A 27,602-nucleotide genomic window follows, 5' to 3' on the forward strand; every position below is an offset into this window, starting at 1 on the left:
AAGAATTTGATAGGGTGGATAAGGGAAACTATTTCTTCTGGTGGGGAATCAAGAACAAGGGGACATAATCTTGAAATTAGAGCCAGGTCATTCAGGAGTGAATCAGGAAGCACTTTTCCACACAAAGGGAAGTAGAAATTTGGAATTCTCTCTCCTAAAAGGCTGTGGGTGTGGGGACAATTGGAATGAGATCGATAGATTTTTGTTAGGTAAGGGTATCGAGAGATATGGAGCAAAGGAAGGATAATGGAGTTGAGGTGCAGATCAGCCATGATCTAATTGAATGGCAGAGCAAACTCGAGGGGCTGAATGGCCAACTCCTGTTCCTATCTTAAAGGACCTTTTATGTATTCAAATTGTTTAAAGTTTAGTACCAAATCTTCTATCTGGTGCAATCTTTTTTTTATAGCATCATATTGTATCTAACTGCACAGGCTGTGGAAATGGGTGTGGTGCTGGTCTTTTGAGGGTAGATGAGCTGAACATCATTCCTGTACTTTTCTAGTGTTCAAGAAGTTAAGTACGTACGAGTACGTCATACGGGAGCGTCACAACCAGGATATGCGAGATCATGGGAACGATCCCGAGTCTGCACAGACTGCGTCTGCTAGGATGACCGCTCTTCAGGTAGAGTGCAATAGAGGCAGTCAGAAGGTCGTGAGTTCAAGCCCCACTCCAAACCTGATAATCTAGGCTCTCGCTCCGGTGCAGTACTGCGGGAGTGCTGCACTGTCAGTGTTGCCGTCTTTCGGATGAACCGTTAAACCGGGACCCCATCTGGCCTCTCAGGTGGACGTGAAAGATCTTATGGCACTATTCGGGGAGAACTCCCCCTGCTCTTCATCGGTGTCCTGGCCAATATTTATCCCGCAATCAGTGTCACTAAAGCAGATGATCTGGTCACTTATCTCATTGCTGTTTGTGGGATTTTGCTGCGTGCAAATTGGCTGCCACGTTTCTTACAACAGTGACTACACTTCAAAAATAATTCATTGGCTGTAAAGCACTTTGGGACGTCCTGAGGTTGTGAAAGGCGCTATATAAATTAAAGTTCGTTCTTTTGTTTTTATAATTAGTCTCGGTGCCTTTGGTTGGGGGAAGAAGCAGCGAGGATTCGTGCTCCTGATTGCAAACCATTCCTGCTGGGGAGTGCAAATTTGGTTGCTTTGCGAGAGCAGGATTGGGCTCAATGGTAATGCACTCCATGGTCAAATAACTTGACGCGAAGAGTGGCCACTGGGGCAAGATAATGGAGCTAGAGACTGTGATAAACTGCTGATTGGGTGAAATGCTGATACTCGTTTCTATTCCAGTCAACCAGGAGACACTGCAACATTAGGCAAGCACTGCCCAGTCCTTGCAGTGTTCCTACGTTACAAGTGTGGGCCGGGAAATCCCTCGGCGCTGCTGCCGCTCCATCGGTGTTGCTTCGCCGAAAGTGTAGTGGAAACTCCGGGCGTTTACATGCATAAACGAGGTTTCTGCTGAAATAACGTTGGGAGAGTGGAAGCAACTCCGCTGGATTTCCTGGCCGTGGTATTCAATTTACCCACCTCAGGCATGAAATACTGAGGAAACCCTGAGACAATTGGAACAAAGAAATTGCTAGACGAGAAAAGTCCAAGGTCCATCTAGTCCGTCTTCTATCATCCTGGTAGTCGCTGATACAGCAATAATGGAGTTGTTGACTAATCGTAGTAATCAATCTCTTATCAGTTAGTCTACAACAGACCCAGAAACTAGACGAGGCAAACCATCAGTGATGGAGAGCTTTAGGAACCATAGGTCCAAAGTCACCTATTCCTCCTAAACATACAACAGTGTTTAAAAATGAACCACTATTTAATGAAAAACACACTTGTGCAGTTGTTCACATCAATGATACTTAATTTCCCATTGAATCAAGGATGTTCAGAAAGTCAATGTGCACGCAAATGGGATCTTGCTGTCCCTCCAGTGTAGCTCAAGGGTCAACTTGTGCTGTATTAACATTGCAACATTGCCACAGACGCAGGTCTGATGCTGGTGGCAGTGCTGTAACTGAAGGAAGATGGCAGTAGTCCCTCCTGCAGCATGGGGTACCAGTTTAAGCACTACCTTTTCCCCATGTTTGCAGAGTGCAGGCTCCCAGGTGGCAAATGCATGTTTGCAGACATGGGTAGAAAAGGGTTAAATGATTTTTAAAGAACGGCAGAGGTTGAACACAGAATCTCATGCAATTAACTTCTTTCCTGGAATACTAAAGCGGCACCTCTGCTTTTCATCCTTGCGACTCGGGAAACCACACACTGTTCCACTAGACACGAGCCTGTTGATAATTAATTGAAGGCTTTGGGAAGAGAAAGAGGGTTGAGAAAAACTGTTAAGTCTGTGTGTTATAGTGCAAATTACTACACAGACCACAAGAGTAAATTTTAACAGGTCTTTACTAGTCGAAGGTCAGGCTGAACTGCCCAATAAATCATTACACAGCACTTATATACCGGTGTGGTCACCACCGGTATTACAGTATACAGCAGCCAAGATAAAGTAGTGCAACTCTTAAAATAGTTCTCTTAAAGGTGGAACGGTTACATACACCACAATCCTCCCTTTTTAGCTTAACAGTATATATTCCCCATTAAACATAACATAATAACATATATACACAACTTCATGTAAAAACAGTTCACAGATTCAGTCTCTGAGGAGGCCTCCTGACTCGGTCCGGATAACGCCTCGGTGGTGTAGTAGTTTTCGGTGGTGTAGTAGGTTCTTTTGGCAAGGTCGATTCGGCTTGAATGCCAGTGTCGGGTTCATCTGGTTCCAGTATCACCGGATCGGACGTAGATACTATGGGTATCTCCGCTTCTTCATTAGGCGTATAGAGTTGTGGTGTAGGTTGTCCCTTTTCGGATGACTCTATGATCTGGTCAGCATGGCGCCTTATTATGCTTTCACCAATGTCCACGGTATACATCAGCGGTCCTAGTCGTGTGCAAATAGTTCCAGGCTGCCATTTCTCGGTACGGTAGTCTCGGGCCAAAACTTGTTGACCTATCTGGAAGGTTCTAGTTGGCCTTTCATTCATGCCTTGAAATTGCCGGTTCTCTACGTCCCTTCTGATGTTTGGCTTGATCAAATCCAGCCGGCATCTTAGTCTTCTATTGAAAAACATCATGGCGGGAGTTTGGTTTGTAACCACGTGTTGCATTCCTGTACGCAAACAAGAAGTTATCTACCTTATGTTGTAGATTTATGTCTTCATTACCCATGGCCTTTATGGCCTTCTTGAAGGTCTGGACAAACCTTTCAGCTAATCCATTGGTGGCGGGATGGTATGGGGCGGACGTGTAGTGCTTAACCCCATTGTTTTTTAAGAACTTCCTGAATTCTTCGGACACAAATTGCGGTCCATTATCAGAACAGATCTGTTCCGGCAGCCCATTCCTGGCAAATATGGTCCTTAATACTGTGATGGTTTTTTCCGTGGTGGTGGAGGACATCTTTATTACCTCCGGCCACTTGGAGTGTGCATCCACCGTGATTAAGAACATTGAGTCCATAAATGGACCAGCAAAGTCGATATGTACCCTTTGCCATGGAGATGAGGGCCACTCCCATGGATGTAGAGGGGCTTGTGGTGGGGCGTTTTGGACCTTCTGGCATCCTAGACAGCTCTTGGTCATTTCTTCGATGTCTCCGTCGATACCTGGCCACCACACAAATGCTCTGGCTAGGTTCTTCATTTTCACTCCACCCAGATGCCCCTCGTGAAGCTCCTTTAGCACTTTATGCTGGAGTTTGGGTGGAATCACCACTCTGGATCCACACATCAAGGTTCCTCGGCACACTGACAGCTGTTCTCTTCTTTGCGAGAATGCTGGCAACAGTGGTTCGCCATGTGCTGGCCATCCCTTCACCGTTAAATCGTAGACTCATGAGAGAGTCGGGTCATTTCTCATTTCCTTTTCAATGGTAGAATTTGTTACTGGTAGACATTCCACTATGGTTGAGTGGAACATCTCCACTGTGTCCACTGTAGGCGCCTCTTCTACCGTTGGCAACGGTAGGCGCGATAAACCGTCAGCATTCCCATGCTGTTTTGATCCTTTGTATTCTATGTCATATTGGTGTGCCCCTAGGAAAAAGGACCACCTCTGTAGCCTTTGCGCTGTCATAATGGGAACGCCCTTTTTAGGGTTGAATATGGATACCAACGGCTGGTGGTCTGTCAGCAGTGTAAACTTCTGGCCCTGCAGGTAATGATTAAACTTCTTTACTCCCCACACCAGGCTGAGAGCCTCCCTATCTATCTGAGCATAGTTGCACTCAGCGGAGGTCAATGATCTGGATGCAAATGCGACTGGCCTTTCCAAGCCATTTGGCAACTTGTGTGAGAGTACTGCTCCAATACCATAAGGAGAAGCATCACAAGCTAAACGAATAGGTAGCGTTGGGTTGAAATGAGCCAACACTTCCTCTGAGGTGATCAATGCCTTGCTTTTGCGAAAGGCCTTCTTACAGTCCTCGCTCCACTTCCATGGTACTTCTTTCTGCAAAAGAGCATTCAGCGGGTGCAGCACCGTGGATAGATTTGGCAGAAACTTATGGTAATAGTTAATCAACCCTAGGAACGACCTCAACTGGGATACATTTTCCGGAGCGGGAGCCTTCACAACAGCTTCGATCTTGTCAGGTGACTTGTGCAGCCCCTCCTGGTCAATGACATGACCGCAGTACGAGATCCGTTTCTGGAAGAACTCACATTTCTGGCGATTAACTCAAAGTCCATATTCCTTCAACCTGGTGAGCACCAGTTTCAAATTTGCAAGGTGTTCCTCATCGTCATTTCCTGTAATCAGGATATCGTCCAAGTAACATTGAGTGTTTGGAATTCCCTGTAATACCTGCTCCATGGCCCTCTGCCAAATTGCTGGAGCCGAAGCCACTCCAAAAACCAGTCTATTATATCGATACAAGCCTCTGTGCGTGTTGATTGTGAGATACTGGCGCGACTCTTCCTCAACTTCCATCTGTAAGTACGCTTGCGCCAGGTCTATCTTGGTGAAGTGTTTCCCGCCAGACAATGAAGCAAAGATATCGTCAATCCGCGGAAGCGGATATTGCACCGTGTGAAGCACCGGATTGACTGTGATCTTGAAGTCTCCACAGATGCGGACCTTCCCCGGTTCCCCTGGCTTGTTACTCGATGAACGCTTCATGACAGGAACAATGGGCATGGCCCACTCACTCCAGTCCACCTTAGACAGTACTCCTGAACGTTCTAGCCCTTCCAGCTCAGCTTCCACAGCAGGTCGTATCGCATAAGGTACCGGTCTGGCTTTGAAAAATTTTGGGTTTGCATGTTCTGCAATCTTGATTTTTGCCTTAATTCCTCTCAGTGTTCCCAGTCCCTGTTGGAACACCTCTTTAGCCTCATCCAATATTCTGGACAATCGTTCAGGTTTGACATCTTTTTTTCCGGAATCTACCGTTATTGCTTTTAGGGAGTGCCAGTCCATATTTATTTTCCTGATCCACTCCCGTCCCAGAAGTGGTGGACCTCCCTCAGGTAGTACATATATGTCCATTCCTTGGTGTTCTTTGCCCTTGTGTACCACCTTGACTTTTATCTTTCCGATGGGGTATACTCTTTGCCCCGTGTATGTCTGCAATACTATCTCCGTATCCCGTAGGGGAATATGTGTGAATAACCTTTTGTAATCTTGCTTATTCATGACCGTCAACGCCGATCCGGTGTCCAATTCCATCTTCACTTGGACTCCTGCTATCTGCAGTGTGACCCAGATAGTTTGTAGGTCAGCTTCCTTACTCACATTGTGAATTCTCAGACTATCCAGTTCCTTGCTGTTGGAGTCTGAATCCGAATTCTGTTCATCCGAACTCTTCTCAGCCACCTTATGTACCTTTCTGCACTTTTCCTGCGGTGACTTTTTGTTGCTGGTCTTCTTTCCTGACCGGCATACTTTAGCTATGTGACCAAGCTTGCCACATTTTCTACATTCCTGGTTTTTAAACCAGCATTGGTTCTGATCGTGTGTTGTCTTTCCACAACGATAACATTTCGTTGTACCCAAAGCCATTTGATCTACGCTGAGTACCGCTGCCTTCAGCTGCATTTCCGCAGTGCCTCTCACTGCAGCTTCGTGCGATGCTGCAATAGTGACAGCCTTATCAAGTGTAAGATCATTCTCTTCAAACAGCCGCTTTTGTGTTCCTTCTTTCGACAATCCACACACAAATTTGTCTCTCAGTGCCTCTGTCAGTCCTTCCCCAAACTAACAGTATTTCGCTAGCTTACGCAGTTCAATTAAATACTCCGCGTTGCTTTCCTCTTTCAGTTGCGTTCTCGCATAAAATTTAAATCGTTCCGCTAACATCAGCGGTGTGGGGTTCAAATGATTTCTCAGGACAGCAACAATTTTAGCGAAAGCCTGATCCGCCGGTTTAGCTGGTGATAGAAGATGCTTCAATAGCCCGTATGTCTTCGCACCCATTGAGTTTAGTAAGGTTAGTATAATAATATCTTCATCTGATATTTTATTTGCCTTACAATAAATCTCTATGCGTTCTACATACGTGGCCCAATCTTCAACATCGAGATCGAAATCATTGATGTTACCACGCTTAGGCATCCTCGCAATCTTCTTGAGAAACAAAAAGAAATTTTTCTTTTATTTTTTTTTTTCAAAATGGCGGTTTCCCGCGCTTGTCTTCTTCCCCCGCCTACGAAAATGGCGGCTTCCCGCATTTGCCTTTCTCCCCCCCCGCTGGCTGTGATGGCGATTGCCGTATTGCTGCGTTCGCCCTCCCCAGCGGTTCTCAATCGTGCCTCCCAGCCCCTCTTGCAGTCCGGTCCTTTCCCCCGGCTGCGGCTGAGTTCTCCGCGGTTTTTTAAAATTTTCTCCCGCGCCTTACGCTGTCCCGGTCGCTGCGCCTCGCGGCCTCGGTAGCTGCCCGGCCTTTTTCACCGGTCGCGGTCGAGCTCTCTCTCGATGCTGTTGCGTCTCCCAGCCCGCTTGCAGCCCGGTCTTTTACACCGGCTGCGTTTGCATTCACCGCGGCTCCCGTGCCTTACGCTGCCCCAGTCTCAGCGCCTCTGGCCCCGACTTCTGTCCGGCTCTTTTCCCCGGCCGTGGTCGAGTTCTCCGCCCTTATATCCTCCGTTTTTCCCTCCCCTACTTCACAGCCAACGTGGCCGACTTGCTGCTCGTCGCTGATCGGCTTACCCACCACCGTGATAGAAGGGATGATCACTGCCTGTTGCTGATGGAAGGCTTCGTGTCAGAATTCTTCCTTTACTCTTCAGACCCGCGTCTTTTCTCAGCAGGATGATGAGGGCGGATGCCTCCTCTCAACGCCCGTTAAACTGCCTTGGATGTATCTCTGCCGCAGGGTAAGATCGTACTCGTCGCCACTGTTAAGTCTGTGTGTTATAGTGCGAATTACTACACAGACCACAAGAGTAAATTTTAACAGGTCTTTACTAGTAGAAGGTCAGGGCTGAACTGCCCAATAAATCATTACACAGCACTTATATACCGGTGTGGTCACCACTGGTATTACAGTATACAGCAGCCAAGATAAAGTAGTGCAACTCTTAAAATAGTTCTCTTAAAGGTGGAACGGTTACATACACCACAAAAACAGCATAGTGGATGGCATGCGAGATTATCCTCAACCATTTAATCAATAGACATACTGTAGATAACCCACTGGTTAACACATGTAGTTTGACATCTGTGTATTGACCGTACATGGATATTTTGATGAGGAACGTGTAGCTCAAAGATATAAAAAAGTGGCAAATTGTAATGGGGAAATTGGATTTGGCCCGGGAGGTTTGAACTCCAAGAACTATACTCGTTTTCAAATCCCTCCATGGCCTCGCCCCTCCCTATCTCTCTATCCTCCTCTAGCCCTACAACCTTCTGTGGTCTCTGCGCTCATCCAATTCTGGCCTCTTGTGCATCTCCCACACCCTTTGCCCCACCATTGGTGGCTGTGCCTTCAGCCATCTAGGCCCTAAGCTCTGGATTTCTCTCTCTACCTCTCTCCTCCTTTAAGGCGCTCCTTAAAACCTACCTCTTTGACCAAGCTTTTAGTCACCTATCCTAATATCATCTTATGTGGCTCGGTGTCAAATTTTGCTTGATGCTCCTGTGAAGAGCCTTGGGACGTTTTACTATGTTAAAGGCGCTATATAAATACAAGTTATTATATGAGGGAGTAAACTTTGAGTTAGCAAGACTTTGCTTGTGAACGTATTGCCCTACCATGATGGAATGAACCTGCCTAAAGCTAGCAAACGTGTATATATAGCCACTTCTAGCAGCTGCAGGGGACCAGGTTTTGTGTCTGCAGATGGATTGAATGCTCCACAGCTGTTGCGTTGCTGGCCATCATGGACCTTCCCCGATGTCCATGAATACCTACGGCCAGAAATTGTGACTGCAGCTTTTAAGCGTGTGCTCATATGTGTGCAGTTGGATTTTGTGTTGCCACCACTAGTGCTCTGGAATTTCCAGAGTATATGGAGTTGGGTCACAGATCAGTCATGATCTCATTGAATGGTGGAGGGGCTACATGGCCTGCTCCTGTTTCTATGTTCCATTGCAGTGTAACTAGAAAGAAGAAAGAACTTGCATTTATGTAGAGCCTTGAACATCAGGATTTCCCAATACCACTGAATTATTTTTGAAGTGTAGTCACTGTTGTTTTGTAGGCAAATGCACCAATTTTGCACACAGCAAGACCCCATAAATAGCAATGAGATAAGTGACCAGATCATCTGTTTTTGGTGATGTCAGTGGAGGGATATATGTTGGTTAGGACACTGGGGAGAACTCCCTTGCTCTTCTTCGAATAGGGATCTATTATGTTCATCTGAGAGGCCAGACCGGGCCTCCATTTAACGTCTCATCCAAAGGACGGCACTTCTGGCAGAGCAGCACTTGCTCAGTATTGCACTGGGAGTGTCAGAAAAACAAGACAGACTTGCATTTATATAGCACCTTTCACAACCTCAGGCCATCTCAAAGCACTTTACAGCCAATGAAGTACTTCTGAATTATAGTCACTGTTGTAATGCAGGAAACGTGGCAGCCAATTGCGCACAGCAAGGCCCCACAAACAGCACCGTGATAATGACCAGATAATCTGTTTTTGTGATGTTGATTGAGGGATAAATATTGGCCAGGATACCGGGGATAACTCCCCTGCTCTGGATTATAGACTTGCATGGGCAAATTCCTGGGCACTGGGAGCCTTGTTTACACTAAAGAACTGCCTCTACTGGAAGTGGTTCTGCAATGTAAACTGCCCATCTCTTTACCACTCTAAAGATATAGAGGAGGCCTACATATGGAGTGATGAAGTCTCCTGTTGAGTCCATGGATGAGGCTCGGTTGTTGTGGGCGCGTTGATGGGGGAGGAGCCCGATCTTGGACGCACATACACAGCCGCACAAATCACATTGAAAGCCAGATGAGGTGGGTAGATAAGTTGCCTTGTGTGCCAGGTGTTTGGCAGCCAGACCTTGCAACCTCGCAGCCTCAAATCCATTCAAACCGACCCGGCAGGCGTGACGCCATCGTGGCCTGTCGGTGGTCGTGTCTTCCCAGGTGTCGGCAAGATTTCATGGTGGCCTTTAGTGTGCTTTGGTGGTGTTTCATCTGCTCAACAACACGTGTCGTGAACGGCCCAAGGCACTTCAATAGGGTAGGGACGGGTGCCAAGGCAACAACAGGAGAAGAATTAAGTGAGGTTATCAAAGGCGTGGGCAAAGAGATAGATGGGTTCTGAGGTGGCTTTGGAAGGCTGGGAGAGAAGGGGTGAGGCAGTGAGAGAGCTTCAGAGTGTAGGGCTGAGATGAATCAAGACTCTGCCGCCAATAATGGCGAAGAGGGCAGGGAATGTACTGGGGACTGGAGCATGGGGCATCAGGCTAGACAAGATTACAGAAGTAGGGTGGGAGGAGACTACGGGGGATTCTGAATTCAATGGGTTGGGGAGGGGAATGGGGTTGTAAATAATTTTGCATACATTGCTGTAAGACTCTGATAACCTCATTGGCTATAATTGGGTATTTGTTATCTCTCTGTTGCTGTCATTTCTCTAACTCCTGTTTGTCTTTGCAGGGTCTGCCTATAGTAAAGTCTCAGCCAGAAATGGAACTTGCCACATCCTCCAGGTTAAGGTAAGGTGTAAAATACTTTTTTTTTAGGTAGCACCGCAAAACAAATGTAGCATCGGGAGTGAAATCGTGACTGTTTAATTATCGCATAAAAAGCTTGCTGCTCTTGCCCTTTTGAGTTTAGGGCCCTCCCATTTGTGAGGCATGATGGGATTCCACCGCTCACCATGTGTTGTCCTCGGATTGATTTGTACCGAACACTGGAAAAACGTCTCGGAAGTTATCAGCTGCTTAACGTGATGAATTGTTCTTGTATTTGTCTGAATTAGATTTGGCAAAGCCTTAAACTCTCACACTTAAGCCAAGGAAAGTTGATTTGAAAAGTGCAGTAAAATATCACGTGCAGTATGGCCAAGGAGCGAGTTAGTGGGGGCAAAGAAAAGCTGTAACAGCCAACAGAGGATGAGACGAGTATGGTAAAATAAACTTAAACAGTGAGAGGATCAGAATCCAGGGCTAAATGCACAAGAGAGTCTAACCATCTCCCCTTGACATTCAATGGCATTACCATTGTCGAACCCCTATGATCAACATCCTGGGGGTCGCCATTGACCAGAAACTTAACTGGACCAGCCATATAAATACTGTGGCTACTAGAGCAGGCCAGAGGCTGGGAATTCTATGGTGAGTGACTCACCTCCTGACTCCCCAACGCCTTTCCACCACCATAAGGCACAAGTAAGGGGTGTGATGGAATTCTCTCCACTTGCCTGGATGAGTGCAGCTCCAACAACACTCAAGAAGCTCGTCATCATCCAGGACAAAGCAGCCCGCTTGATCGGCAGCCCATCCACCACCTTAAACATTCACTCCCTCCACCACCGGTGTACCGTGGCTGCAGTGTGTACCATCTACAAGATTCACTGCAGCAACTCGCCAAGGCTTCTTCGACAGCACCTCCCAAACCCGCGACCTCTTCCACCTAGAAGGTCAAGGGCAGCAGGTGCATGGGAACACCATCACCTCCAGGTTCCCCTCCAAGTGACACACCATCCTGACTTGGACATATATCGCCGATCCTTCATCGTCGCTGGGTCAAAATCCTGGAACTCCCTACCTAACAGCACTGTGGGACTACCTTCACCACACGGACTGCAGTGGTTTAAGGTGGCTCACCACCACCTTCTCGAGGGCAATTAGGGATGGGCAATAAATACTGGCCTTGCCAACGACGCCCACATCCCACGAATTAATTTTAAAAAAAGTTGTCACCAGGACGAGCTGTTTTTGTTTTTCAGCTCACTTGACCCTGAAAGCAATTCACTCAGTGACCAGTTGGTGAGTGAAAGCTTTGAGGGCTGATTTTACCTCTACTTTCTCCTGTTTTGGATCCAATTGTGCTTTCACTTCTCACACATAACCAATTCAGCCTGTGCCACTCTGGTCAGTGTGTGTACCCACGCCTGTTTCAATGCAAATATGCAGGAAATACATGAGTTGTGGGGTATGGTAGTGTAGTGATTGTTGCTGGACTAATAATCCAGAGACCGTGAGTTCAAATCCCACCACGGCTGCTTGAGAATTTGAACTCGGTTTTAAAAATCTGGAAATAAAAAGTTGGTATCAAAGTGACCATGAAGCTGTTGGATTGGTGCAAAAATCTATTTGGTTTACTAATGTCCTTTTAGAGAAGGAAATCTGCCATCCTTACCCAGTCTGGGCCTATATGGGTGAGTGGAGCTCCAACAACGCTCAAGGAGCTCCAGGATAAAGCAGTCCACTTGATCGGCACCCCATCCACCGCATTAAACAATCACTGCCTCCACCAGCAGTGCAACGTGGCTGGAGTACGTACCACCTACAAGATGCACTCCACTCCCACACCAACACGGTCGATTCTTAACAGCCCTCTGAAGTGGTCTGGCAAGACTCTCGGTTGTATCAAACCACATGGGGATGGGCAATAAATGCCAGCCTTGCCAGCAACGCCCACATTCCAGGAATGAATTTTTAAAAATTTTGATAGATTTATACCTCCGATTTGCAAAGTCTACAAGGCAGTAAGTGGCTCCAATGAGTGGACGACTAGGCTCAGGTTGTTATAATTTCCCGTGGGAGCGGTTTTACTCAATAACTGGAGGAACTCAGCATATAAAGATCTAGAATTCCTTGGGCTCCTTCACTGCCGTGCAGTCACTGTCCTTGCGCCCTCTCGGGTACAGTCGGGCCAATGGGGCAGCTTTCTGAAACTCTAATGTGCCGTTTGCATGAGGTGATGGGACACAAGTTTAATCCTTCTGATTCCCAGAAACCATGAGATCCCAGTCTGCCTTGTACCATCATGAGCTGGCCTGGAATCTGGTGTAGAAAGTAATGTTGACAATGGTGCTGAGGCTAGGTTGACTCTCCTTCGCCTTGACTGCTGCAGGGAGAGCACAGAATTGAGGGGGAGATTTTTTTAAAATGGAGTCCTTGCCAGCTTCTAAGTTTGTTTTACCTCCTACACAAACATGTTCCATTTATGTACTTTGGGTGTGAAATTGGACTTTGCCAGTAGCACGGAACAGGTTGATAGTGATATCGGCTGCTCATTCGCTGTGAGTCACTTTCTGCTACTGGCGAAGACCAATTTCACCCCCTTATTCCTATTTTCATGATCCAGTTTTTCGTAACTACTTTATAATGTTCTACCATTTGCTGTGACCTAGCAATATCCGGTTTTGATTCTCATTTGTACTATTTTGTCAATCAATATAAAAGCAACCACTGCACCATTTGAGTCTCTAGATTTATGGCAGTATTACTGTGTAACTGGCTATCGGGAAGGATGCAGTCTAGATTGTTCCCTCTGACTTTCTCCTTCTCCCTTATCGCCGCAACTCCGTACCTCTCTGTGATGACCCAGCAGCTGAGAAATAAGTGTGCAGAATAGCGGGTGCCAAATTGGTGGCTCTGGACTGGGATTTGTTTTAAAGCAAAAAACAACCTGTCCATTAACTTAGAGACTTTCGTAGCAAGCAAGGATTATGATCCATCAATGGATGCAACATTTAGATTGCCCGTAAATATTTGTACCTGGTTTCCTCCTGCATAAACTGTGACAGATAATTTTCTTGGTGTATTAGTGCCCCCTAATGTAAGAAAGCTGAACTACATTTAAGAGATGGTAAGGTGTAGTTGCTGTAGATGTTTTTTGTGGTACTCTTTTGTTGCTGTGTTTTGCCAGTCAGGGAACGACTATAAAATCCCATGTTTTTTTCAATGGGAGCATTATTTTAACTTCTTTCTTTCTGACCTTTCTTTCTTTCTTTCCTTCTGACCTTTCTTTTTCTTTCTGACCTTCCTTTTTCTTTCTGACCTTCCTTCCTTTCTGACCTTCCTTCCTTTCTGACCTTTCTTTCTTTCTGACCTTTTCTTTCTTTCTACCCTTTCTCATCTCTTGGATAGGGGGTAGGAGTGGAATTATCACTTTGTGGAACCTTAGCTTTCTGTATAAACCGACCAATGACATCCACCGATCTGGGTAGCTATTGGTTGCACTTGGTGCTAAAACATAATGTAAACCAAATACCAAGCAACAGCTGGCTAACTGGCTGGTAGGATGTATGCCGATTGTGTTATCTGCTATCTAGCTGGGAGAGTTCTCTGGTAAGGGTTCATTCTACTTGTGTGTTGGCCACAAGGGTGTGTTCCTAATGAGCGGGGGGCTCCGGGTATAATTTCACCAGGTATGATCTCCCCGTTTAAAGTTCATCGATCAACGGGGAATGTTGACCGACTAAAAATAATCCGAAGACAAGATTTGTTTTTAATTTTAAGTTAACTGTACCAATATTGTCCCCACTCTTGAGATATCTCCTTCCTTCCACTAGTGCTTTAAAATACCAAGACCAAGGTTCAGTTACCAACAGACTGTCCAACGGTATCTGTTTGGAGACTTCGAGTGTTTCTACGGCAACAAACTCCTCTCACAGTGGGCAGGTAACTTTAAGGCTCGGTTGCAACAAATTTCAATTGGTTTTTAGCTGTGATTTTACCAGTGTCAGAAAAATACAATGATATTATTAAGTGCATCATTTTAAGGTTGTTTAATAGTTTGCTATTTAAATGCTACTGTATGTGGATATTTACTCTTACTGTACAACATTGGGTTGGCCCACAGTCATCTCTCCTGTGCACTTAGTTTGATGGCGTACTGAGGCTTACCGACTTAGAAGGTCCTGAGATCAATCTCTGACCTCTGCTGCATCAACTGATCTCACCTGGGGCTGCAGATGGCTTTTCTGCCCATGGACCACAGGAGGGGAAAGTTCAGCTAGGATTCTCATTTACTACCTGGCTATTGTGCATGTTGTACTTGGGTGAGGGCAGGATTGGACTTGGATGTGATGCTTCTCATGGTTCAATAGGTTGTGATGCTTCCCGTGCTCGAATAGCCCCATTCCCACTCACTGTCTAGACCCGCACATGAGAAGGAGCTACTCTGGGCAAGGGTTGTGGAGCCTTACCCCAGCCAGAGTCACCGGGGGGGGGGGAATTTTAATCCCAAAAAACGGGTGGGTTGGGGTCAGGTGGGAAGTTAGTGTTAAAAATCTGAATCCTGACGCCAACCCACCCACTTCCGGTTTTAAGAGGCGGGATGGGGGGCGGGCAGCCAACCCGCTCGCAGGAGGCGGGTCGCCCATTTAAATATTATAATGAGGCAGGCGCGCCTCAGATTTGACCACCATTTTAAATTTAACAGTAGCTGGTCAGGTTTTGTAGGTCTCGTGAAACCCGACATCTAAAGTAAGGCGAGGACTGCTGGTTCCAGGCGGTAAGTGCTTTTACAGCGTCCCAGCCTAACCCACCCCCTGCGATCGGAGACCCCCGCCCACCCGCCCCCTCCCCCAACTAGGCCTCCGATTGGCTTCCTAGCCTCCCACCACCGCCCTCTTCTCCCACCGATGCTCTTAAGGCTGCCCCCCCCCCCCCCCGATGTTTTCTGCCCTTCCCTCCCCGCCCCCCCCATGCTCCTGTAGCCTCCACTCCATCAGCCCCCAGACCCCCGACCATCCTCCGGTCCCCACTCGATTCCTCCCTCCCTCCTCTCTGTAGCCTAGTGCCACAGACCTACAGCCCCGCAGCCAGCCAGCCTCTCTGTCTGGCTGCGGGTGGGAAACAGAGGTTTCAAATGCAAATCAGGCCCTGCCATTAAATTCGGCAGGGCCTGCGGGAAACCCATTCTCCTGGGTTTCCCGACTACTTCTGAGGCACCCGCCCTCCCCCACCCCACTCCCAGCCTGCCAAAGGATTAAAATTCAGACCACCATCTCTAGCAGGGAAGGAGACATTATAAATGTGGAAATACGAATTTATAATGAAAGAAAATTGATCGGAGTGTGCAGCGACCTTAGTTTGGTTTAATATATAGTGTAGCTTTGTACAGTCCATTTAACTAAATCCTTTTTCTCGTGTCCATTTTTAATGCTAGACACTGAATAAGAGGCCCAAAAGTGGATTCAAAGGAGACGGTCACATTGATGAGAATAAATTCACTTCTGAGAGAACATCAACTGGTAAGAAATACATTTTAAAAAATTGAATTACATGAGTGCAATTTATGATTTATCCTGCAAATCATAGTGTTATTTTCTTTAAGCAGTCCCATAAGCTTTCCACTGGTGGGAGGATATAATTATAGCGTGACATGTTTACATAGGAAGTTTCCATTAAGTATGAGTTTACCTTGCAAATTTTCCTTTTCAAGTATATTTCCAATTCCCTTTTGAAAGTTACTATTGAATCTGCTTCCACTACCCTTTCAGGCAGTGCATTCCAGATAGTAACAAATTGCTGCGTTTAAAAAAAATTCTCCTTGTCTCCCCTCTGGTTCTTTTACCAATTATCTTCAATCTGTATCCTCTGGTTACTGGCCCTCCTGCCAGTGGAAACAGTTTCTCCTTATTTACTCCATCAAAACCCCTCATAGTCTTGAACGCCTCTTAAATCTCCCTTCAACCTTCTCTGCTCGAAGGAGAACAATCCCAGCTGCTCCAGTCTCTCCACATAACCTAAGTCCCTCATCCCTGGTACCATTCTGGTAAATCTCTGCACCGTCTCCAAGGCCTTGACAAACGTGGATGTACGAATTTATGATTGAAAATTTGACAGGAAGCGCTCTCATACACACAGTTTTTTAAAATAGTATTATTGGTAGATAGACAGCTGCAGATCCCCAACTTCAGAATTACACTAGTTCTTAAAAAAAAATCCTTTTATTCAGGGAAAAATGTTAGGGGAGATTTTCCTCTTTCCCGCACTTGGGTAATCGGCATTCCCCAGGGGCAAGGAAGAAAGAAAAGTGGGCGGAGACTCGTTACATCAGGTCTTCGCTCCCATGACACTGACCCAGGATTTCCTGTGGCCTTTCCATCCAGTGTTCCTGGGCCTGGTAGCTAACCTCCCCCCACCCCCAAGATGACTTAAAGCCCTTGGGATCTCCAGCAGTGGCCAGAAGACCCTGCTTCTGACACAGCTGTAGGGGGCACTTGCGTTTCCTCGCAGTTTTTAAGTGCACGGTCCAATTGGGAATGGGCATGGTTCTGGCGCTACCTTCCACAATTTGGGAAAACAAGAGCCAGCTGCTTCCTCTCCAACCCCTCAAGCACACAGTGGGCGTCCACGGAGAAAAATGTATTCACAAGTCATTGTTTTTGAACTTTTGATCTCTTTCCTGAAATGACATGTATTCAGTGCTTTGTTCTCTATGCAGCACCTCTGATTGTATCGGCAGATTTAAATACAGCATCACTGCAAAAGAGAAACAAGTTCCGTGGTTATTGTCTCTTTTTGTATAAAGGCCCTTTGATCATCTTCAGTCTTTGAAGGGGGTCAGAAATAGACATCGATGAGCAGCACTTACTGACCAAGCAGATATGCATCTTAGCCAGTCTGTAGTTACACAGGGATCAGACAATCAAAACCCTTCTACAGGCTCTTTCAATTCACTGTCCTTTGGATAAACATAGAATATAGAAGATAGGAGGTGGAGTAGGCCATTTGGCCCCTCAAGCCTGCTCCGCCATTCAATGCGATCATGGCTGATCATCCAAATTCAGTACCCTGTCCCTGCTTTCTCCCCATACCCCTTGATCCCTTTAGCCTTAAGAAATATATCTAACTCCTCCTTGAATATATGTAATGAATTGGCCTCTACTGCCTTCTGTGGTAGAGAATTCCACAGGTTCACCACTCGCTGGGTGAAGAAATTCCTCCTCATCTCTGTCCTAAATGGCTTACCCCTTATCCTTAGACTGTGACCCCTGGTTCTGGACTCCCCAGCCATTGGGAACATCCTTCCTGCATCTAGTCTGTCTAGTCCTGTTAGAATTTTATAAGTTTCAATGAGATCCCCTCTCATTCTTCTAAACTCCAGCGAGTATAAGTCCAATCGACCCAATCTCTCCTCATACGTCATTCCTGCCATCCCAGGTATCAGCCTGGTGAATCTTCACTGCACTCCCTCCATGGCAAGAACATCCTTCCTCAGATAAGGCGACCAAAACTGCACACAATACTCAAGATGTGGTCTCACCAAGGCCCTGTACAACTGCAGCAAGACATCCTTGTTCCTGTACTCGAACCCTCTTGCTACGAAGGCCAACATACCATTTACCTTCTTAACCGCCTGCTGCACCTGCATGCTTACCTTCAGCGACTGGTGCACAAGGACACCCAGGTCTTGTTGCACTTCCCCTTCTCCCAATCTATTGCCATTCAGATAATAATCTGCCTTCCTGTTTTTGACACCAAAGTGGATAACCTCGCATTTATCCACGTTATATTGCATCTGCCATGCTTCTGCCCAATCACCCAACCTGTCCAAATCATACTGGAGTTTCTCGGTATCCTCCTCACAGCACACACGCCCACCCAGCTTTGTGTCATCTGCAAACTTGGAGATATTACATCTAGTTCCCTCGTCCAGATCATTAATGTATATTGTGAATAGCTGGGGTCCAAGGACCGATCCCTGCGGTATCCCACTAGTCACTGCCTGCCACTCAGAAAAAGACCCGTTTATTCCAACTCTTTGCTTTCTGTCTGCCAACCAGTTCTCTATCCAAGTCAGTACCTTGCCCCCAATCCCATGTGCCTTAACTTTACGCGCTAATCTCTTATGCGGGACCTTATCGAAAGCCTTCTGAAAGTCCAAATACACCACATCCACTGGTTCTCCCTTATCTATTTTACCAGTTACATACAGATAAGACATTAAACTGAGGCCCCATCTCCCCTCTCAGGTGGACATAGAATAATGCTATGACACTATTTCGAAGAAGAGCAGGTTAATTCTCGCCGGTGTCTTGGCCAATATTTATCCCTCAACCAAACAGGTTATCTTGTCATTTATCTCATCGCTGTTTGTGGGATCTTGCTGTGTGGAAATTGGCAGCTGCATTTCCTACATTATAACAGTGATGACACTTCAAAGTATTGAATTGGCTGTGAAGTGCTTTGGGATGTCCTGAGGTCATGAAAGGTGCTATATAAATGCAAGGTCTTGCTTTAATTAATATATATAAAATTACATTCAAAGTAAAACCTTTTAGTATTGAAATTATTAATATTGCACAAGAATAATTCGTGCTTCATCTCAGAACTATTTTAAAATCTATAAATCAAATTAATACTCCTTGGATTTGTTGTACTGTTGTCCCATGGACAAGCATTGGAGTTCAATAAAGCCTTGCCAATTCCCAATAAGGAGTAAGGTACATGTTATTGAAAGGATGAAGATGACTGACCTCTTAAATTATTGCTCCCATCACAGTTCTAGTTCAATCAGGGACAAGAGAATGTGAGCAAGCACACACACATTACCAAAAAGCTCCGAGCTGTGCCAGGTCAAAGAGAACCAAGGAGTGGGTTGGGAGGCGGATCTTGGCACATGGAGGGTGAACAACATTAAAGGCACAAAAATCCCAGACCCGTAGTAGAAAATCTAATGTCACTATTGCAGTTGGGACAATGCTATAACGACCTCCTTGCACTGCTTTCCCTGACTTCATGATGCAATCTGCCACCACTACTAACTAGGGCCGGTTCCCAAGCTGGATTCCTGATTAATTGCACCCGCATGATCTGATTGGCCTCACTGTTTCCCAATGTCCTGACTTAGGGTGGGAACGGGCGGGGAGGCGGTTTTGTATGCCCGTGTGCTTGCATCATGACGCACACCAGCGTCAAGCCGTGAGCATGCAGACATGGGAGCCAACTCTGTGCATTTAGTAGGATATCACAGGAGGTGCTGAACCCAGCGACTGCCTGCAAGACCCACAAAAAAAAAAGTTGCCTTCAGAACTTCAATGAAATTTCCTCCAATTAAGCATTGGGAATACCGAAGCCACTGTCTATGCTCCCTGCCACAAGCTCCCTTCCCTAGCCACCGATTCCATCCCACTCTCTGACCACTGTCTCAGGCTGAACCAAACAGTTCGCAACCTCGCCATCCTATTTGACCCTAAGCTGAGCTTCCAACCCCATATCCTCTTCATCACCAAGACCCCTTACTCCCACCATTGTAATATTACCCGTCTCCGCCCCTGCCTCAGCCCACCTACGGCTGAAAACCCTCATCCATGCTTTTTTTTACCTCCAGACATGACGATTCCACTGCTCTCCAGGCCGGCCTCCCATTCTCCACCCACCATAAACTTGAACTTATCCAAAACTCTGATGCCCCCATATCCTCACTCGCAACAAGTCCCGTTCACACATCACCCCTGTGCTTGCTGACCTACATTGGTTCCCAATCCACTAAAACCTCGATTTTAAAATTCTGTGAAGAAATGAGAAACTACGTTAAGGTAAGTTTGCCTTCGGAGAGTACTGTTGATGGGCAGCCCATAGTCCTCATGCCATTGACGGCTCTCGCAATTGTTATGGATAACAACAACTTGCATTTATATAGCGCCTTTAATGTAGTAAAACATCCCAAGGTGCTTCACAGGAGCGTTATCAGAATAAAATTGACACCGAGCCAAGAATTAGAGACATTAGGACAGGTGGTCACACAAGTGGCTTTTAAGCAGCATCTTAAAGGAGGAGAGAGAGGTGGAGAGTCCGAGAGGATTAGGGACAGAATTCCAGAGCATAGGGCCTAGACGGCTGAAGGCACGGCTGCCAATGGTGGGGCGAAGGGAGTGGGGGATGCACAAGAGGCCAGTGTTGGAGGAGCGCAGAAATCTCAGTGAGTTGCAGGGCTGGGGGAGTTTAGAGATAGGAAGAGGCTGTTCATGTTAATGCCCTGCTGGATTTTACACTTCACTGATTGTAATGGACAGTAAAATTGGGCGGGGTGTTAAACGGGCGGCCGATCCAATCATGTCAGTTTCCCAGCAGACGGATTAGGTTAAAATGACCCCCTAGCATCAGCGCCAAGCGCACCCACATCAAGCATTGCGCAGTCCGGTTACAGCTTCATGTTTTCTCCACCTTCTCCTGAATAACTTTCTCCTGAATAGTTGCCCCCAAAGCAGTAGCTCGGAAGAGTACCATTTGTAGAACCAGCTTGACGTTTCATGCACAAGCTACTTTATCATTTCATGCAAATTGTGAATGGTTTCTATGGACTCACGCCCACTGGGATCTGAATGAGATTGTCCAAACTTGCAGGATTCAAAATGAGCAGACAAAAGGCTTGAATCCAAGAGTTCCGGCTGAACGCAAACACGGATCCCAGAGTTTTAACACAATGCAGCAACCAGTGACTTTTTAAAATGGATTGGTTAACTGTTTTGATATGCAAGGATTATGATAACCATGCAATCCTGCTTTGAGTTAAACAGAAGTAAAGCTGAAATTTATTTTCTCCATTATAGACAGGATGCTCGTGAATGGTGCAATCAGTTTGATGTACAGTAGCTTAAACTATTTGTAAACCATCTGTAAAGATATCTAAAAAGAAATTTGATTTGACAACGGGATAATTTTTTCACAAACAAGCCATTTTGGGGTTATCCTGGTGCTACAGTAGCCCACAGTTATGCAAGTGCTCTAATGTCACAGAAATAGCCATGAGCAACACTGAAAAACAGTTTTATACTTAGTCACTAAACAAAGAAGGCAATTGCACTTTGTATGAGCAGTTTTTCGATTATTCATACATTGTTTACTATTTTTATCTTCATTCACCAGTTGTTCAATCACAAAAATATAGTCAATGAAGAGGGAGTGCTGCCCTGTCGGAGGTGCAGTCTTTCAGAAGAGATGTTAAGCCGAAGCCCCGCCTGCCCTCTCGGCTGGATGTAAAAGATCCCATTCACCGCCCCCCCCCCACCCCCCACTACCTTTCCCCAAAACACAGATTGCTTCATTGAGCTCGAGTGAGTCACATACTCATAAGTTAACCATTAAAAACCCAAGCGCAGACTAATCTGACCCTCCAATCAATCTGACATCATGGGAAATATTGAAGCACCCTTCATGTTGAAGATTACTGTAATGTCTAACTCTTTCTAGATAAGTTACTTGTAGAGCATGTGCCCTCTGTCTCTACAGTATTGGGGATTTATAGAATACGATAGGTCTGAATGCAGTTTAAAAAAAAACAATCTTTATAACTTACCCAACTCACTAATGAGTCAAGTACCTTTCTCATTATGGAATAAGTGATATATTTCACCATTCTGTGTTGCTTATAGAGATGAATGTAATGTGTATATTTTACCTTCATTTGCACTTTTGATACTCTTGCTCCAGTATTTAAAGGAAAAAATTACTCTCAAAATAAAATTTAATTTGCTTAAAAAGGTTTGCTGTGCTTGCTAAAGGAAAATGTTTTATGCAACAACATCTTGCATTTACAAAACGCCTTTACCGTAGTGAAACGTCCTAAGGTGCTTCACAGGAGCGTTATCAGACAAAATGTGACACGGAGCCACATAAGGAGATATTAGGACAGGTGACCAAAAGCTTGGTCAAAGAGGTAGGTTTTAAGGAGTAGGTGGAGAGACGGAGTGGTTTAGGGAGGGAATTCAAGAGTTTAGGCCCTAGACGGCTGAAGGCACGGCCGCCAATGGTGGGGTGAAGGAATTGGAGAAATGCAGAGTTCTTGGAGGGTTGAAGGGCTGGAGGAGGTTACAGAGATAAGGAGGGGCGAAGCCATGGAGGGATTTGAACACGAGGATGAGAGTTTTAAACTTGAGGCGTTGGTAGACCGAGAGCCAATGGAGGCCAATGTATTCGAATGAAGTGTTGATGTGCAGCATGTCATTTTTTTCCCCCTTAGGATAGGAATGGATTTGTATTTTGTTATTTGATCCCTTGTTACTCTTCTCAACAGTTAGCTCCATCCCTGAACCACTGGAGAACTCTGAAGGAATGCTACAGACGGATCATAAGAACTTTCAGGGGTCTCGCCGACGAAGTTTGGAGTCCGTAGAAGAGATCCCAATGGTGCAAAACCCTCTCGGTAGTGCTACTATGGGCAGTGGATGCAGGGACGGGCCAGGTAATACAGAGAAGTGTTTTGATGCATCCAATCAAAATGCGCTTCTGGACAACACTCCGAGCTTGCTGGTAAATCCAAGAGACGCCGCACGGTTGTCTGCAGAAGGTGCGAGCCAGCAACCGATGAGGACTTCGATGGTCAAACAGGACGTAGAAACAGCTCACCTGAGGCACAGCCAACTAGCACAGCAGTCCAGCATTGCTGAGCAGAGTACAATCTCTGGGTAAATTGAAGACCTTTGCTGAACCCCACTAAAACTTTTGAGATGTAAAAATGGATCTAAACCACTGAGTTTACTGGGGCCTTCACATGATTGGCCAGCAATCGACAGTATCATCAACCGGTTGTGTTTTGGACAGATGTAGAATTTGTGGGAGTGGAATTATTTGTGTTACGTGTCCCATTCACTCTGTATCCTGGGCCTCATCCAACAACAACGGTGAAGAGAGCGATCTAGCTAACGTAAACCACTCAGACCCTGAAAATCCTTGGAGGCCCCCTCCATTGACACAAGTGGAGCCTAACTATGCCCCCCCTTCCCCCCCCAACCCCCCAAACCCCCCCCCCCGCCAATCAGTCCTCCCAACACCAAACTAGAGACACTGTGCCAAATCCTGGGGACAAAGTCAATTACATGACTGGAGTGGGTACTTCGCATCTGAAGGGGCACTTCAGTGCTGCCCAACCCGAACCATCTGCTGGAAAATGGAATGGCCCAAACCTGCTCAACGAGAAGCCCATCCTGATTCTGAAGAAAAAAGGTAGGAATGTCTTCAGCTCCAAAGGGAGGTGTGCACCATAGAAAGAAAGGCAGCTGATCCTCTCTGGGATCGATTACCTTTCTCTTGGGAGCTTCCAGGGTGTCTCAGTGGAGCTCATCTGTCAGCTGGCATAAGTTCCACTGAGGCCAATGGATAGCATAAGAGGGCAAAATTTCCCGGGGAAGCCTGGGAACTTCGCCCAATCGAGTTTTTTGCCTTTCCAATCCCACGAATTGTGGGCCTCAATTCCTGTCAAAGGCTTAGGTTAAAACTAACTGCTTTGCTTTCCTGGGTGTTATTTGTTTCACCTAATGATATTAAAAACGTGATTTTGAACAGAAATTAAACTGATACTCAACTCTGCTTGCGACAGCAAACATGGTAACAGGGGATTGGTAACCTGCTGAAAGCCCCCTCCCCAATTTGAAGTGGTTAAAGTAAACCCACTGACATACGCCCACCTTTATTACCACAAGGTTGAGGAGACTGTCAGTGACCCCCTAGCCCGAGCCAGTGCAATTTCCACACAACGCCATACGCACCTTGAGATGTTTCACTACGTTAAAGGCGCTACATAAATGGAAGTTGTTGTTGTAATAATTCCTTAGCAAAACGGCTCAAAAGAAAAGTATATTTGACTTCTCCGTGGCAAAAATTCCTATGAAAACCTCTTCAGTACACACGCATTGGCCATCTTCACGATCCAGAGATATGTACTTCATACTGAACTGTTAGCCAGCACAAAGCACAACTTTAGAATGTGATCTGTTCTCTCAAAGTACACCCTTAATTTTTCACTTTGTACAAACTCATGAAACTATGAGCTGCTTTTGCCAGACTTGGTGTAAATGGAATACCATGATGCATTTGCATATAACATGCCCATTTTTATTGTAAAATAAAGAATGTTACAGATGAAAGAAATTATGGAATGCACACTAATAATGGGAATATAAAAACATTATTTTGTTAACGATCAACACAATTCACTCACTTGCGTTGAGATCTTTGTGAAGTATTTTCCATTTTTTGTAAATTCTTGCATTAAGTAAAATGAAACATGAGACAAACAAGTGTTACATAAACAAATTTCTTCTATTAACATCCACACTAATCCATGGAATGTCCTTTAACAGTAAATACAAAGCAGTAGCTCCACAGTGAATTTAAATATTTTTGATTTATGACACCATCTATAATATATGAACATTTTTCATCTGTGCGCACTTCCTGTCAACATTTTTCCTTTACAGCTTCCTATGTTTAATATTTATAATGGAAACTGTCTATGTAAACAGTCATGCTGTAATTACTCCCTCCATCCAGTGGTGGTGCTGTACCGCTTCCACTGGCAGGAGGGTATAATTACAGCACGATAAGTTAAAACAGGCAGTTTCCATTATAAATGTTGACATAGGAAGTTATAACCGAAATATAAAAATAAGGACAGAATGTATGACTTTAAAATGGGGACTAAATTATGTCTTCACGCCCTGATCCAATTATCCTGCACCCTCTAACCCTACTTTGTCTGACGACTACAGTTGGTCTTAACTCCCTGTGTGTATTGCCACAGGAGATTAACTAGTAAAAAAAAAATGTAAATCAATGGGAAATAATTTATCATAAACAGCAGTCTTCAAAGAACCATAGGAACAGGAGTAGGCCATTCAGCCCCACGAGCCTGCTCCGCCATTCAATGAGATCATGGCTGAACTGCGACCTAACTCCATATACCCACCTTTGGCCCATATCCCTTCATACCTTTGGTTAACAGAAAGCTATCAATCAATCCATCACTTCACAGTTGATTATCAGGATGCCCAGATAAAAATCAGCAGTGGAAGATGAAACATTTCAGTGTTTTATCATCTTAAAACTTCAGTGTAGGCTAAAAGCTAGGTCTGAACAAGTCCCAGGGTAGAAGGGTTTGAAGAACTATTGAGATGAAACAAAGTAGTGTTCACTGGTGTTGTACCAAACAACTACTGTATAGCAAGACACTGATGTGCAGCATGGTCTAGACATGCCGTTTTCTATCCGTACAGTGAATGGATCATGCATGTGAATTTAGATTTTAATCGTCATTTTAACTCACTATTGATGAATATATACTGTGCTAAACATGGCACTTTTTAACATTTGTAGCCATATATCGAATTGTGTTTTAGTGCCGATTTATGTGAAACTTGAAAAGGTTTTTAAATGTGTAAATGTGTGTAAAGCTGGTTTTCACTAGTTTTGAAACCTGTTCAGACTGTTTCACTGTGTTTCTGCAGTACAATCTGCCATGTTTTAAGTCACTCGCAAATTTAGTGCCGAATTTGGTATAAAACAGTGTTGTCCAATACACGAGCCACATGTGGCCAATTGGGGATCCAGATGTGGCTAATTGCATTTCTGATTAGTAAATAAAAAATGGGTAATGGAAACCGTCATTGGGCATGTGGTCTCCATACTCATTTGCACGGCGTATGCATGTGAACTTTAACCTTTTTGTGAAATGGTCAAATGAAAAGCAGAGTGTGTGAGTGTGTTTTGATCGTTGTGAGTGTATTATTTACTTGGCTACTGAATGATGGTAGATTTTTGTTAAGTAATATGGCTCAATGGTAGCACTTGCACCCCGAATCAGATTTTGAGGGTACAAACCCCATTCCAAAGACTTGAGCGCGTAAGGCAGGTTAACACTCCAGTGCAGTACTGAAGGAGTGCTGCACTGTCAGAGATGCCGTCTTTCGGATGAGACGTTAAACTGAAGCCCTGTCTGCCCTCACAGCTGGATGTAAAAGATCCCACGGAACTATTTGAAGAACAGGGAAGTTCTCCTGGGCCAATATTTATCCCTCCACCAATATCACTAAATCACATTATCTGGTCACTATCCCATTGTTGTTGGTGGGATCTTGCTGTGCACAAATTGGCTGCTGCATTTCCCTACCTATATTACAACAGTGACTATACTTTAAAGGTACTTCATTGGCTGTAAAGCACTTTGGGACGTCCTGAGGTTGTGAAAGGTGCAACATAAACGCAAGTTCTCTCTTTTTCTTTCACGTGACGTACACTTACTTGTATTGTGTGTAAGGTGTTTTCTACTGAAATTAGTGCCTGTGGTTAAAATGGTGTCACTGTAGACACATCCGTGACTAGTCAGCGATTTCTATTGCACAACACTGCTATATAACTTAAGTCGTGTGCAACAGCGCTGGTATCAGAAACGTGTGCACAGCAGAGCGTCGGCAACATAGCACTAGAAAAAAATTAACCAAAAACCTGCAATAAATTGCTTATTGCACCTCAGTGGTGTTGGATAAACCATAACGATTGATAATTTCAGCCTGAATTTCCTCACCACTTCTCTCACACTTTTCCTCCTCTTCCCCCTCCCCACCCCCACCCGCGTAATTTTGGTGGGGGTTCGGAGCTGGGGAAGCCTCTGAAGAAATTCCTGGCGTAAGAGTTTGCTGTCCCTACAATTCCCGACTGCACATAAAGCATGAATGGGCCCTTTAGGCAGTTGTTTAAATGTGTAGAAATATTATTTAATCTTGTATTTTTATGATTGGAATAATAAAATACTCTATCGCCCAATTCTTTCTTTGTTTCTTAAATATTTTAATAAGTGCAGTCTGTATAGCCAATGAAATTGTCCTAAATATAATGGGCATTTCACTTGGGGAAAAAGTAAGAAAAATTGCATGAAATGAGAATTGAATATAATGGCTCCACAGTCAGGATCAAACTGGGAGTCATTTGCTCACATCTTCAATCTCTTTGTTACACTGTAAGGGTTTTGTTAACTAAACTCTAATTTACTTCTGATACAGTTAACACTAGTGAAACAAGCCCTGTTACACACACTTCATGTATAAATGTTCTTTATCTTGTCTGCCCTGAATCCACTGTCTTTTGTGGGAGTGAAAATGTGGAGCATCAAAAATAAAAATAAAATGTGGATTGAGTGTCCGCTGTGGCTCAGTGGGTAGCGCTCTCACCTCTGAATCAGAAGGTTGTGGATACAACTTCCACTCCGGAGACTTGAACTCAAAAATCTCGGCTGACACTCCAGTGCAGTGCTGAGGGAGTGCTGCACTGTCGGAGGTGCCGTCTTTCGGATGAGATGTTAAACCGAGGCCCCGTCTGCTCTCTCAGATGAACATAAAAGATCCCAAGAAGAGCAGGGGAGTTATCCCCGGTGTCCTGG

General features: G+C 45.3%; 2 protein-coding genes across 5 annotated transcripts in view; both read left to right on the forward strand.

The window, feature by feature from the left end:
- Positions 1 to 26,991, forward strand: part of zdhhc11 (zDHHC palmitoyltransferase 11) — a 126,145-nt gene extending 99,154 nt beyond the window's left edge. For all 4 annotated transcript variants that reach the window (XM_085989092.1, XM_085989091.1, XM_085989090.1 and 1 more), the window contains 5 exons: positions 506 to 627; positions 10,143 to 10,201; positions 14,011 to 14,119; positions 15,612 to 15,696; positions 22,467 to 26,991. In XM_085989092.1, the coding sequence (XP_085845218.1) occupies positions 506 to 627; positions 10,143 to 10,201; positions 14,011 to 14,119; positions 15,612 to 15,696; positions 22,467 to 22,861 (770 nt within the window). In that variant the 3' untranslated portion in view covers positions 22,862 to 26,991. The remainder of the gene's footprint in view (positions 1 to 505; positions 628 to 10,142; positions 10,202 to 14,010; positions 14,120 to 15,611; positions 15,697 to 22,466) is intronic.
- tppp (tubulin polymerization promoting protein) overlaps positions 23,243 to 27,602 on the forward strand; it is a 78,804-nt gene continuing 74,444 nt past the window's right edge. Inside the window, exon 1 of the mRNA XM_085989095.1 lies at positions 23,243 to 23,395. The gene's annotated coding sequence lies outside the window, so the exon portion shown is untranslated. The remainder of the gene's footprint in view (positions 23,396 to 27,602) is intronic.

This window comes from Somniosus microcephalus, chromosome 5, assembly GCF_052327205.1.
Source record: "Somniosus microcephalus isolate GS21.2 chromosome 5, FLI_Smic_1.0, whole genome shotgun sequence".
Taxonomy (NCBI): Eukaryota; Metazoa; Chordata; class Chondrichthyes; order Squaliformes; family Somniosidae; genus Somniosus; species Somniosus microcephalus.